Raw genomic sequence first — 13,360 nt, 5'->3', positions numbered from 1 at the left:
ATAAAATAACATTGAAACTGTTAGATTGCATTTTTATATATATTTTTACCAATTGAAAGAAATTTACCACAAAATACATTTTAATTACACATATTTGAGAAGTCATCTAGAAAAATGTAACTGAGAATGTGGGAAAAATGAATTAAATACATAATAATTGTAAAACAAATTCTAATTTATCTCCCCTGGCCTAGTTGAAATCTACTAATTTGTAAATGCTAGTTTTAACAAACTGATCAACATCCATAACTCACCATGAATATTAACGACAAATAGTTTTCTACTGATCCCTGCTTCATTGGTGACAACACATTGGTAATTTCCTTGGTCTGTTAATTCTGTACTTGGTATGATCAGTTTTTGTCCACTTGAGTGGATTCTAAGGCCATCATTTGTCTCAACGGGAATGCCATTTTTCAGCCACCTGTAAAAGATACAGTTACCATATGCAAAAGGACCAAAGATTAAGGCAGGATAAAACATCTAAAGCAGTCAATTTGTTTACAGCAATATGGCGTAAATAGGAAATTATATTTATTGAAGCATTTGGCTGGATTAACCTTGAGTTTTTGATGTGGTTGTTTTTTTAAATCAAACTCTAGAAATTCCTTCTTGTAAAAAAATATTATGTAATTATTGTTTAAATACAATGGTCATGATAAATCATCAAAAGTGTCAGAAATTGGTAATGTGTTTGGTTAAGTTTAATGTTTTACTAATCATTTAAAAGGCCACGCACATTAAGCACACATAAAATAAGAAAGATCTATAAAAAAAAACACAATCAGGAAGTAGGTATGTGTATTTCTTAGTATGAAATGTAGAATAAAGCAGCTTTTGTCAAGTTGTCTGGAATATCATCTATTTCTTACATAACAGCTGGGAGAGGCGTCCCTTGGGCATTGCACTCCAGTTCCACAGGGCTGTTGGCAATGACAGTGTGGTCTTCAGGATCATTTCCACCTTCTACTGATGGTGGAACTAGTAAAAAACATTTCAGTAAAAACATATATATCAGTGTGCGTATCTGTCAATTTTCAGTATTTGTGGTGTGATTCAGATTTATTTTTACTACCACATGGGTACAACATCACAGTTCTATTTCTTGAAATCTCCTTAAATAATTATTAACATTAGTTCCAACCACGCTGTTTTCCACAGGACTGAGCCCATTTGTGGGCAGTGCGGATCATGGGCTTGGCGAGGGAGATTAAAGAATCTCCCCTGAATGTCTCACCAAGCTGTAATTAAACATGCTTTAGCAGCACAGACCTCAATCACAGGTCCAACGTGGCCTCCTTGTGACACAAGCTGTACCCCGGCATATGATGTCACATCTCAGTGCATGCATGGTGCTACCCTGGCCTCCACCTCCTACCATGTCCCTGCCAGCCTCTAACTGTTCCCTTAAGTAATATATTTTGCTTTGGGCACCTGAAATGTTAGGGGCATGTATTATTCATATGGCTCAGTACACATATAATGACTAATGCCATTACAGCACAAATATAAGCATGTTTTTATAATGTACTGCATGGTTTATATTTGGTAAGAAAAACACATCTTAAAAAAGCAAGGCACCTCTGCCCGCGTCTTGTCTCAGGTTCTGTGCTTTGTTCTAGCCACAATCCTCATCCGACCCACCTAGCATGTTAACAGTAACCCTTTTACCACTAGATTTGGACTGCAGGTCCCAATGTATATGTTTGCAAATGACCATTACGCATCATCTAATATTTGCAACACCGGTCAGGACTGACAAAAGCAACATACATACATGAGAGCTGCCAATGGGTTTGCCCTAAATAAATCAAACTATGCAAAACATATGTTTATTCCTACAAATATGAATGTAGAGCCCCTGGATATGTCTCAAAATTATATTACTACAAACATGGTCTATGACCTACCTAAGATGGTAACCTCATAATTGATTTCACTTTCTCCTGCTATGTTGGTTGCCACACAAGAGTACTGTCCATGATCGGACTCCATCACATTCTTTATCCCCAGTTTTTTCCCATTATAGAGAAGTTGAATATTGTCATTTGTTTCCACAGGTACTCCATCTTTCAACCATGTTAACAGGGGTTGGGGATGTCCAATGGCTTCGCAGTCAAGTAGAAGTGATTTACCAACAATTACCTTTTTATTGTGGGTCTGGGCTAGATCTCCAATAATTGATGCGGGAACTGTTAGAACAACACAAAGTTCATGCTTTTACATGGCTTACTTAAACAAAGTGTGCAAAGTTTTATGAACTCTATATACTGTTTGTTTTATAACTACTTAAAAAGTTATTAGATTAAATAAAATTAATTCTATAGGAAAAATCAGCATTAAACATGATATTAAAATGCTACAACATATTGTTTCTTCCTGTAGGGCTGGAAATCAAAACAGATATTTTCCATTAGCAAACCATTCAAAATTAAGAATATTAAAAAAAAATTTTTTTTTTATTTTTTTTTTTTAAATAATTTGCATTAGTTGACCTTATTAATCATAACTGCTGATTTGTTATGCAACATACATTGGGTTGCCATTTTCAAAGCAAAGCTGGAATAATTCAGGCGCCAACTGCTAAATTTGGAGGAACTAAGTAGTTTCTGTAGTGTTTATTTTATTTTTCAGATGTAATGTAATTTTGTAAAGGTAAATGTTGCCAACAGATCATACCATAAATATCAACAAGGTAGGTCTTGTCTGCCTGTCCTGCCAGGTTACTTGCGTGGCATACATATTTGCCGGAAGATGTGATTTGAGACTCCTGGATACGTAGGTATTTTCCTTGGTCAATATAGTGGACATATGTGCTAGGCTGAAGTATTTGGTTGTCTTTGCTCCACGTGATTGTAGGAGATGGGATTCCCCTGGCATCACATTCCAAGTTGATTTCACTCTCCACAGTAAATGATAGCTCTGTTGTACTGTTCCCATCCTTTATGCTGGGTGGAACTTCAAAAACACATAATGTCACATAATGAAAAATTAAAAAAAACTCAACAAAATGGGTATGTGCAGATTTTTAAAAGGAAAGAATGCAAGGATATATTTACATCTGAGTTGCCCCTTTAGCCTCTGAAATGGGGGGCACATTTAGTTTTCTGCTCTACCAATCAGTTCACGCAAGCTTTCAACAGCTACGATGGTATTGATATATTGAGTCTCACAAAACTGGAGGTCAAATTTCTGAGTTGGGACAAATATCGGACACAACACATACTTATACACTCATAGTCAAAACTGATTTAACTAAAAGGAATAAAATGGAAAGTTATCATATGTTGATCCAATAATACTGCTAATACCCTTAATTTCTTCTATTTACAAGCTTTCATTTTTTTTTATCATTGATTCTGTGATTAAAATAGATTACGTCACTTACTGTTGACCGTTAATGTAATTTCTTTGATTTGTGACCCAGCCGCATTGTTGGCTATGCATTTGTAAATTCCACCGTCACTCAGGCGAGAATTCTTTATATGAAGGACTTGCGCATTTTCCAACATGTTCACATTAGGATCCCCTGCAGAAAAGGGTCTACAAAGGAGAAAACATTCTTCACAAAAATGTCAATTGGCCTAAAATTCTTTAGACAACATAACAACTGCAAAATTAATTTGCACTACTTCTCTAGGTAAGGTTCTTTTCTATTTCTCTATTGTATTTATTAGATAAACCACAATGAGGTTTTTGCATACCCTACTCAATCCGGAAATTACATCTCAAGCTATTGCGCAATGTAATAGTCATTTTGAATGGCCATTTATGAATGAATTGTACACAGGTCTGGAGAATGAAGGAATGTGTTCCCTTGTTGGATTTTTTCATATCTGGTTTGAAACAAACTGGGATTTGTGAAATACTTTTCAGCTAACAAGAAGCTTTATGAATTCTAATGTGTCCCTTCACTAACTATTCAAGCTCCATTTAACCTAAGAGATACCCATGTTGACATCCACAGAGATCATTTAACAATTAGTCTCACCTATTCTCCTTGAACCACTGTATAGTAGGGAATGGGATCCCTTTCACTTTACATACAAGATGTGCACTTCTGCCAGCAATAACAGAGATTTCATTAAGTGATCCACTATCCATAATCGTGGGAGGTTCTATAAAAGAAAATACACGGTGTCGGTATTACTTAAATGCAGTATCTGCGTAAAGTAGCGAAGCATACATCTCTTGTGCTCCACAATGATGTCCTTATAAACTCACAGGTATCCAGAATGTTCAGAAAATAAGGCATTGCTTTACTTTACAAACGGCTTATGGAGCTTGTGCCGTGCATTCAGATAAGTAATATACAACTTCATACAAAAGCACTCACATTTTTATTTTGTGACGCATAGACAATTGAGTATGTATTACACATGTGTACAAATAACTTGAGGTTGTATGGATAGCTTTCCTGCAACTTCAGTCCTCAATACTGTATGCACATTACACATGGATGCATACTATACCCAATATTTTAACGTGACATTTTTAATAAAAAAGAAAACACACATGCAAGTTAACTATCAACTCCTAAAAATTGTATTATTAAATGGAATTTCCTGGCTGACTGACTTCATTTTTGTAAAAAACAAAAAGGAAAAAAATATTGTTTCCTTCTACTTTCTGTTCTGACTCCAACAGCAATTTGTAGATGTTGAAGCTTTACTTGTTTTTGTAGAAATATTTAGACCCTCACATAAACCTTTTCTACCTTTTGGTTTAAGTTGATATTGATATATGCAGTGAATTGCTATAAAGGTAGAGCCTATTGAAAATTGAATTGAAATTACAAATGTTTCATGTCATTTATGAATCTTAAACCTGGTGCTTTAATAACTCACACGCATATATTTGTACATATATGTAATATATATCCAATAATTTTGCATGTTAATTTGAAAATTCATAAAACTCTAGCGAGTTCATGACAACAGTTAATACATTTACTTGTTCATTATAAATCATTATTTAATGCAAGGGGTATTCATTAAAATGTTCCTACAATATTTAACCAATAAGCCTTGTTTATTAGTGCAAACTTCCTAATGGCTACTATGAAAATGGTTTTGCAAAACAGAAAACCTGATATAAAATCTGTGCCACTAAAAAGCAATATTACATAGAGGTGACTTTCATTGCAACTTTTAATGCAAAATTAATTTGGTTACTCAAATTTGTGTCCATTATGGTAAGCACATTGTAACGAGTTCACCAAGAGGGCGGTAGTAACTCCCAGAGATCACCCACATGTATCCTCCTGTTGTCCCCGGAATCAATTCCAGCACCAGCCAGCATGCGCACCTTGGAACCCTGCTATGTGTACCCAATAAGTAGACACACAACTACCTTGAATTGAGTACAGCAGGAATGAACAGTTTATTGTAGTAAAACATAGACTCATATAGCCACAGAACTTCATTAACATAAATCAACATTGATGAACAGGTACATGTAGACAACCCAACCTTTAATCCCCTTTAGCTACTGAATCTCCCCCTGGTAGCCATCCTGTTAATGGGATTAGTTTACACAATGGAGTTCCTGCCTGTTTGGCAGCCAGGCTGGAGCCATCTCTGAGTACCTTGGGCTCCTGTATGACAGGTAATTCTGTCACATACATTATCACATCTTGTCCTATATCTAGGCATATTTCACAGAATAGAATATTTGGAATATTTAGATATTTCCTGTATATTATTTGACACTTACCAAGAACATCCAGAAAGTATTGTTTTTCAACGTTCCCAGCAATGTTTGTTGCTTTGCACGTATAGAGTCCAATGTCTTCTACAGATGTTTTTAAAAAATGCAATACTTTTCCATTTTCTAAAACCTGGACATCATCATTTTCAAAAACCTGAAATAAAAAATGTAACATTTAAGTGTCTTAAAGAGGAAGCATCAAGTATAACATCAGCTGTGGGAAGCTGTCATTTATAACATCAAGAAAGATATCTGTAAACTGGCTAGACACACGTCACGTGTGTTATGTCTGAGAAGCGAGGTGTTGGTAAGAGAGACAAAGAGACATGTGTAGAAGACAATGCATTTGACATACGCACACAGAGGCAAATGCACAGGTCTATTCAGAAACAACTGAGTCGAGTTAGGTTGTCAATGGTACAACTCACATGCACTCCCATGCTTCAACTCAACAAGGAATTTTTTAGGCAAAAAAATATATATTTTTGAAATCATTTCTTATTTGCTTAAAATATTTTGCCTGCTCCTCAGGAAATAGAATGATATTTGCTAGTTGAAACACTATTCTGTCTTTACTACAACTTGCCAACAAGCTCATGTGTTTTAAGTTTTACAAAAAAAATATGGACGATTGTTACAGACAATTGGAAAAAAGAACCAAAGAGTACATTTGGCCATCTACTCTTCTGCCAGCATGATGTTCCTAAACCAGCTCTTGTGGTCTTCCATGCAACATTCTTATACATTTCTTGATTGGTCCCATAAAAATGTTTTATATACAGTACACACCTGAGTGTTTCCTTTGTACCAGGTGATGAGAGGTTGTGGACTTCCTGATACTTCACAAAATAAACTTGTATCGTGATTTAGTAAAACAGAAATGTTTGTCATCTTTTCCTTGTCCTTGATTGCGGGAGGATCTGAAAGCACAATTTCAGATAATTAAAATCAGAATTACCAAGAGTGTTTCCCTTAACTAATTAGCAAAGCATGTGTGAATTTGCAAAAGGAAGCACGTATTTACACTAGAGTCATTACTGTTTGGACAATTAATAACATATGTGATTCACAGAGCAATTCCGGATCATCTGCATCAAATTAGGAAATTGGCAGGAATTAAATGCTTAATGAGACACAAGTTAGGGAGGCAGCCAAAGCAATCTTTGAACAGTTATGTTATGCTAGAGTGAGTGTGTGTATGTCAGAGTGTTTTAGTTAAGGTGTGGGGGCAGGGGACCACTTAAACCACTGACCCTTGGGATGCCTGATGCAAAGATCCTGCAGTGTTCTTTAATACTTTTTTATCTTTATTATCTGCAATTTACTGGTCTTGTTTAACCATACTACTCAAATCAGAAGTATTTTATCATAACCGTTTTCATAAAGGAGATCCATAATGAAAGCAGAAATAAAGCTTAATATAATAGTCCCTAAATTAAATAGAGAAGTACATGTCTGTGTCGGCATTAAACAGTATTTGTTTTTGTTCGTTAATGATCTATTTTACTGAAGGAATTCTAAACATGTTCACCGACCACATCACTATTTACCCATTAGTAATAGAACTGTGACAAGTTGCAGTATGGCATGGGATAGATTTTGCTGTTCCCTATCATACTGCCATATGGGAAACTATTGCAAAATCATATCCAGGCTAGAGTTTGATGTGGCATCTAAGCACCAAAAAATAAGCACTGTAGGAGCATCATTAGTGGTGGAACATGGTCAAGAGCACACCCAACAACTGCATCAGGATTGAACCTAGTGAAACACTAGACTGGTAAACGTGTCAAGTAATATATATGTTTCCATTTCAGGAACTCCTTCACCAAAGTTGGAGCGGGTAGGATAATTGTGGATTTACTATATGTAATAAAGGGACATTTCTGGCACATTTACCTGGAAAATGACTGAGCTCGCCCTGCACAATGCATAGTTTAATCAGTGAGGTGACTTTCAAGAACTCTGATTTCACAATGCCCTATATAGCCCCATCCAAGCCATTCTTGGTGTCGAAGCTCACTGGGGTTGGTGCTGTAGGATTATAGTAAAGTCAGAGAGATAAAACTCTCCTGATACTTCTCTCTTAATAAATTCCTCAGGGAAGGGAAATTGATCATACAAAATATAACTCTTAGCAAAGATGAATTTGTGCAAATTAACATTTTCAGACATTGTTATTAAACAGCTGGGAAATTGTACAGAATAATGGAACACCGGCTGACTGTTTAAATAAATAACATGTTTGATATATTATATAACATATTACCATGAACTTTTAAGTTATATTTTCTTTCTGTTAAGCCTGCTTCATTGATTGCCACACATGTGTATTCTCCATTGTCATATGGTGTCAACGAATCAATGATGAGTAACATGCCGCCATCAACAATACTGATCCCAGGTTCTGCACCAGTTAATTCCTTGTTATTACGTAACCATTTGATAATTGGTTTGGGATTTCCTAAAGGAACAAATAATATATTTTTTATCAACACAATAAATTGACCAATGCAACAATACAGGTTTGCGGCCTTATAAATCAGTGGCGATTCTGCACCACAAATCTATCTTAATTATTCTGGCCTCTCGATGCACTTCCACAAGGGGAGGGGCATTGGAGAAACCTTTCCCTATTTCTTCAATCAGGGGAGAGGATGTACCTGGAGGCTCCACCCTTTTGCCAAAGTTCACCAAGAGGCCAAGTTCAAGGAGAAGCAGACGAATAAACTAGACATGGGGAGAAGCAGACAGAGAAAGAAGGACAAGAAGAATCAAGAGACAAAGCAGAGCTTTAAGAAAAGAGACAGGGACACGGAAGCAGTCTGCAGAGAAGGTAGGGAGACATTAAGAGTTTGCGTAAGAGACTGTAAGAAACTTGCAGTAAGAACAGTAAAGGTATGGAACTTGCTTGTTATAGGGTGATGCTCTCAAATGTGCAAATGTGAGTGTGCATTACGGTGAGTGTGTGAGTGTTAGTGTTTAAGCGTTTATTAGTAAGAGTGTGTATGTGTAAATGTGTGTGTGTATGCCTGAGAGTGTGCGTTAGCATTTAAGTGTAAGTGTGTCCGTGTGTCACTATCCGGAAGTGAGCTGGTAAGTGAAAGGTTCCTAATAGCAAAAAAAACTCCAATACACACAGGACACAAATCCAGGCGAGGTACAATAGGGCACGAGCGGAGGCAGAGTCAAAAAACAAGCAGGGGGTCAGAGGCAGGCAGCAAATAGATAATGGTCAGTAAGCGAGAATAGGGTCTGGTACACAAAGGGTCAAAACACAGAGAACGCTTCGGTATAGGAATCCAACTTCAACTGATACTTCAGCAAAGGATACTGGGACTGAAGCGTCTAAATACGTTCGAATTTGGCGCCAAAATGACGTCAGTATTTGAAACGTGTTGCTATGGCAACGGTGGAGCGTGTCCTGCGTCTCACTGGATTCTGCCGGCAGCTAGAGAGAGACGCGTCTCCCTGGCAACGGAGCGAGCGCCCCCTCCCTCCTGTTAAACTCCGGCTGCAGCTGCGTGGGAGTGTAGCTGGAGAGGCCCTGCTTGCTGCTGTGTCAGTAAGCCGGGAAGGAGCAGAGATGTCAGCGTGGGAACGATGGCTGGGGTAAGTACTTGCTTTATGACAGTACCCCCTCCCGAACGGTAACCTCCGGGAACCGATAGGACCAGGTTTAGAGGGGTAACTCCTGTGAAACCGACGAACCAAGACAGGTGAGTGAACTAAAGAGGCCGGTTCCCAGGAACGGTCAGCAGGTCCGTAACCCTCCCAATCCACTAAATAATACAAACGGCCTCCCCTAAGACGGGAATCCAAAATGTCTTGAACGATATATTCAGGATAACCTTCAACAATGACAGGAGGAGGAGGTAAGGAAGACCGTGTGGCCAGTCTATTGGCAATAACTGGTTTGAGCAGAGAGGTGTGGAAAACCGGATGGATTTTGACAGATGGCGGTAACGCAAGTCGATAAGTGACTGGGTTAATACGGTGAGTGATGGTATATGGACCAATAAATCGGGGTCCCAACTTTAAAGAGGGTATGGCTAGTTTCATATTTCGAGTAGATAACCATACTTTATCCCCGGGTTGATAGTCAGGGCCAGTACGTCTATGTTTATCCGCTTGACCCTTATATCGTTGTTGAGCAATCGTCAGATTTTGTTTTGCCATACGTAATGCTTTATGTATTATTCGCAGTCTTTTCGCCGCCTCTGGCACCATTACTGGGGTTATGGATATAGGTAGGTCAGGAGGATGATAACCGTATAGCAGAAAGAACGGGGTTTCTTGTGTTGATGAGTTCTTAATGTTATTGTGTGCAAATTCTGCCATAGGTAGCAAAGAGGACCAGTCCGATTGGAGGTAAGATGTGAAACAACGAATATATTGTTCTAGACTTTGATTTATTCGCTCCGTCTGACCATTAGTTTGAGGGTGATAACCAGAAGATAGGGCTGGTTCAATCTTCAACCCTTTACAAAATGACCTCCAGAATTTTGAAGTGAACTGAGAACCCCGGTCAGTCAGTATTTGAAGAGGAACTCCATGTAAGCGAACAATCTCTCTTATGAACATGTCAGCTGTCTCAGTTGCTGATGGGAGGTGTTTCAGTGGTATGAAATGCGCCATTTTGGTCAGTCTGTCTACAACAACCATGATGGTATTATATCCGTTAGATAAAGGTAATTCCACTATAAAGTCCATTGATACGGAGGACCATGGCGATTGGGGAGTGGGAATAATTTGTAACAATCCCGGAGGGCATTGGTGTGAGGTCTTGTTCCTTGCACAAACTTGGCATGAGTTCACATAGTCTTTTGCATTCATTGCCATGTTAGGCCACCAGAAGCGACGGCGAAGCAAACTGAGCGTTCCTGAGATCCCTGGATGCCCTGCCAACGGGGCGTCATGGCAGATGCGGAGAGCGTCGGTCACAAAAGGTGGAGGTATTATCAATTTATTTTGATGGTAAAAGAGTCCTCCTTTCCTCTGCAACGGTTGAACTGTAGGACGATGAACTCTGAATTTGAAGTAGTCCCTCAGGGAGCTAATAAAATCTTTCTTGGTGACCAAAAAATGTCTCGGGGGAATTATTGGTTGGGTGGTGTTGGGGTCATCCTGTTCATTGACGTATTGGCGAGATAAAGCGTCAGCCTTGCCATTTTTACTTCCTGGTCTGTAAGTTATGTGAAAATTGAATCTTGTAAAAAAAAGAGACCAGCGCGCCTGACGAGGTCGTAGTCTCTTGGCTCGTTGAAGATATTCCAGATTGCGGTGGTCGGTAAAGATAACAAACGGATGTCGAGAACCCTCGAGATGATGTCTCCATTCCTCTAGTGCACACTTTATTGATAGCAACTCACGATCGCCTATGTCGTAATTCTTCTCAGCCGGTGAGAGTTTGCGAGAGAAAAATGCTATAGGGTGAAGTAGATTTTTAGGTCCTTGTCTTTGAGAAAGGATAGCCCCCACCGCTACTGTAGAGGCGTCTACCTCCAAAATAAAAGGCAGATCAGAATTGGGATGTACCAGTATAGGAGCAGAGGTAAATCTTTGTTTAAGCGTGGCGAAAGCCTCCTCGGCCTTTGTGCTCCATAAAAACTTGGTATTTTTGGATGTTAGGGTTGTGAGAGGAAGGACGACTCTGGAAAAATTATGAATGAAACGCCTATAGAAATTAGCAAATCCAAGGAATCGTTGCACATCTTTACGTGATTGAGGCTGTGGCCACTGTTCAATGGCCTTCACTTTAGTTTTGTCCATTTCGATGCCTTTGGATGAAATGTGAAATCCCAAGAAGTCTATATTATTAGTTTCAAACTTGCATTTTTCTATTTTGGCGAACAAACGGTGGGCACGAAGACGTGAAAGAACCTGGTGTACATGGCTGCGGTGCTCTTGGAGGGTAGCGGAAAAGATCAATATATCATCAAGATAGACAACCATGAAAGTATCTAATAAATCCCGGAAAATATCGTTGACAAAGTTTTGAAAGGTAGCTGGAGCATTACATAGTCCATAGGGCATCACTAAGTATTCGAAGTGTCCATAACGAGTACGAAATGCAGTCTTCCACTCATGACCGTCTTTAATACGCACAAGGTTATATGCTCCTCGTAGATCTAGTTTAGTGAAAATAGCGGCTTGCTTTAAACGTTCGAATAATTCCGGGATGAGAGGAAGAGGGTATCGATTTTTTATGGTTATAGCGTTTAGTTCTCTGTAGTCCACGCAGGGCCGTAAACCCCCATCCTTCTTTCCTACAAAGAATATTCCTGCCCCGGCCGGAGAGGTGGATGGACGAATAAAACCCTTGGCTAGGTGTTCGTCGAGGTAATCTCGTAGTACTTTCAGTTCTGATTCCGACAAGGGATATATACGGCCGTAAGGAATTTTAGATCCAGGTATGAGGTCTATAGGACAGTCGTATGAACGGTGTGGCGGAAGACATTCAACTCCCTTCTCATCAAACACGTCCTGGAATTCCATATAGCATGAAGGCAAACCCGGTATGGAGGTTCTGGATACAGTAGGGGACGTTTGAAGAGAAATATGTGCAGTACTGAGACAATGGCGGATGCAGAACGGAGAGGAAAATGTTACTTGTCCTGTAGTCCAATGAATGACAGGATCATGTTGCTTGAGCCAGGGCAGGCCCAAGATTAATGGAAATAAAGGGGAATTGATGACATCAAAGGTTATTCTCTCTGTATGCCTATTCCCTATAGAACAGGTGAGTGGGACAGTTTCTAAATGCACTGGTCCGGAAGACACGGGTGAGCCATCAATGGTCTGGATAAATACCTCATGTTTCTTAGAAGAGGTAGGGATCTTCTGTTTGGCGAGGTATTCTTTATCAATTATATTGCTGCTTGCCCCGGAATCGATGATGGCTTGGAGATGAAGTTGATGAGATCCCCACTCTAGGTGATTTAGGACAGATAGGGCAGGCCGACAGGAGATGGGAATCCGCTCCACAATATAAACATAAATTATTGTCCCTACGTCTGTTCTTTTCCTGAACGGACAGAGAAGATCTGGCTAGCCCGATCTGCATAGGTTCCACCTCCGATAGAGGTGAGGGTGTAGGAGTAGGATCCTGTGAACGAGGCATAGATGTTCTCCATGAGGGAGTCCAGGGACGTTGTTTCTCGGCCCTACGTTCTCGCAATCTCCGATCAATAGAAAGAGCCAAAGCCATCAGAGGTTCAAGTGAATCGGGAACTTGGCCATGAGCCAATTCGTCACGAACAGCATCCGAAAGACCCAGGCGAAATTGGTCAGCAAGGGCGTAATCGTTCCATTTAGTATCTGCAACGAGGCATCGGAACTCGGTAATGTACTCCTCCACTGGACGGCGGCCTTGCGATAAGGTACGGATAGCTGAACATGCCGAGGAGTGGAGGTGTGGGTCATCGTATAGTGAGGACAAAGTAGCAATAAAGGAGGTGTAATTATGAATAACAGGATCATTTGAAGATAATAAACGATGTGCCCAACTTGCAGGTTCACCCTCCATTAACAAAATCATTGAACGAATCTTCACGGAGTCAGAATTATAAGTACGTGGTTTAACAGAAAAAATGAGTTCGCAATTAGTAATAAATGCACGGAAAGTCTTTCGGTCTCCGGAGAATTTGGT

At 39.4% G+C, this 13,360-nt stretch overlaps 1 protein-coding gene across 1 annotated transcript in view; it reads right to left on the bottom strand.

Moving 5' to 3' along the window:
- Positions 1–13,360, bottom strand: part of LOC149284439 (hemicentin-1-like) — a 141,563-nt gene that overhangs the window by 78,911 nt on the left and 49,292 nt on the right. The window contains exons 26-34 of the mRNA XM_089496740.1: positions 7,979–8,173; positions 6,499–6,629; positions 5,716–5,863; positions 3,992–4,118; positions 3,389–3,543; positions 2,680–2,958; positions 1,911–2,192; positions 873–981; positions 255–424 (exon numbers count right to left, since the gene is read on the bottom strand). Coding sequence (XP_089352866.1) covers positions 255–424; positions 873–981; positions 1,911–2,192; positions 2,680–2,958; positions 3,389–3,543; positions 3,992–4,118; positions 5,716–5,863; positions 6,499–6,629; positions 7,979–8,173 — 1,596 coding nt within the window. The remainder of the gene's footprint in view (positions 1–254; positions 425–872; positions 982–1,910; positions 2,193–2,679; positions 2,959–3,388; positions 3,544–3,991; positions 4,119–5,715; positions 5,864–6,498; positions 6,630–7,978; positions 8,174–13,360) is intronic.

Source organism: Sceloporus occidentalis, unplaced genomic scaffold (genome assembly GCF_023333645.1).
Source record: "Sceloporus occidentalis isolate IW3139 unplaced genomic scaffold, rSceOcc1.0.p SCAF_93, whole genome shotgun sequence".
Classification (NCBI taxonomy): domain Eukaryota; kingdom Metazoa; phylum Chordata; class Lepidosauria; order Squamata; family Phrynosomatidae; genus Sceloporus; species Sceloporus occidentalis.
The sequence above is the reverse complement of the archived record's forward strand: the minus strand, read 5'-3'. Positions and strand labels throughout refer to the sequence as shown.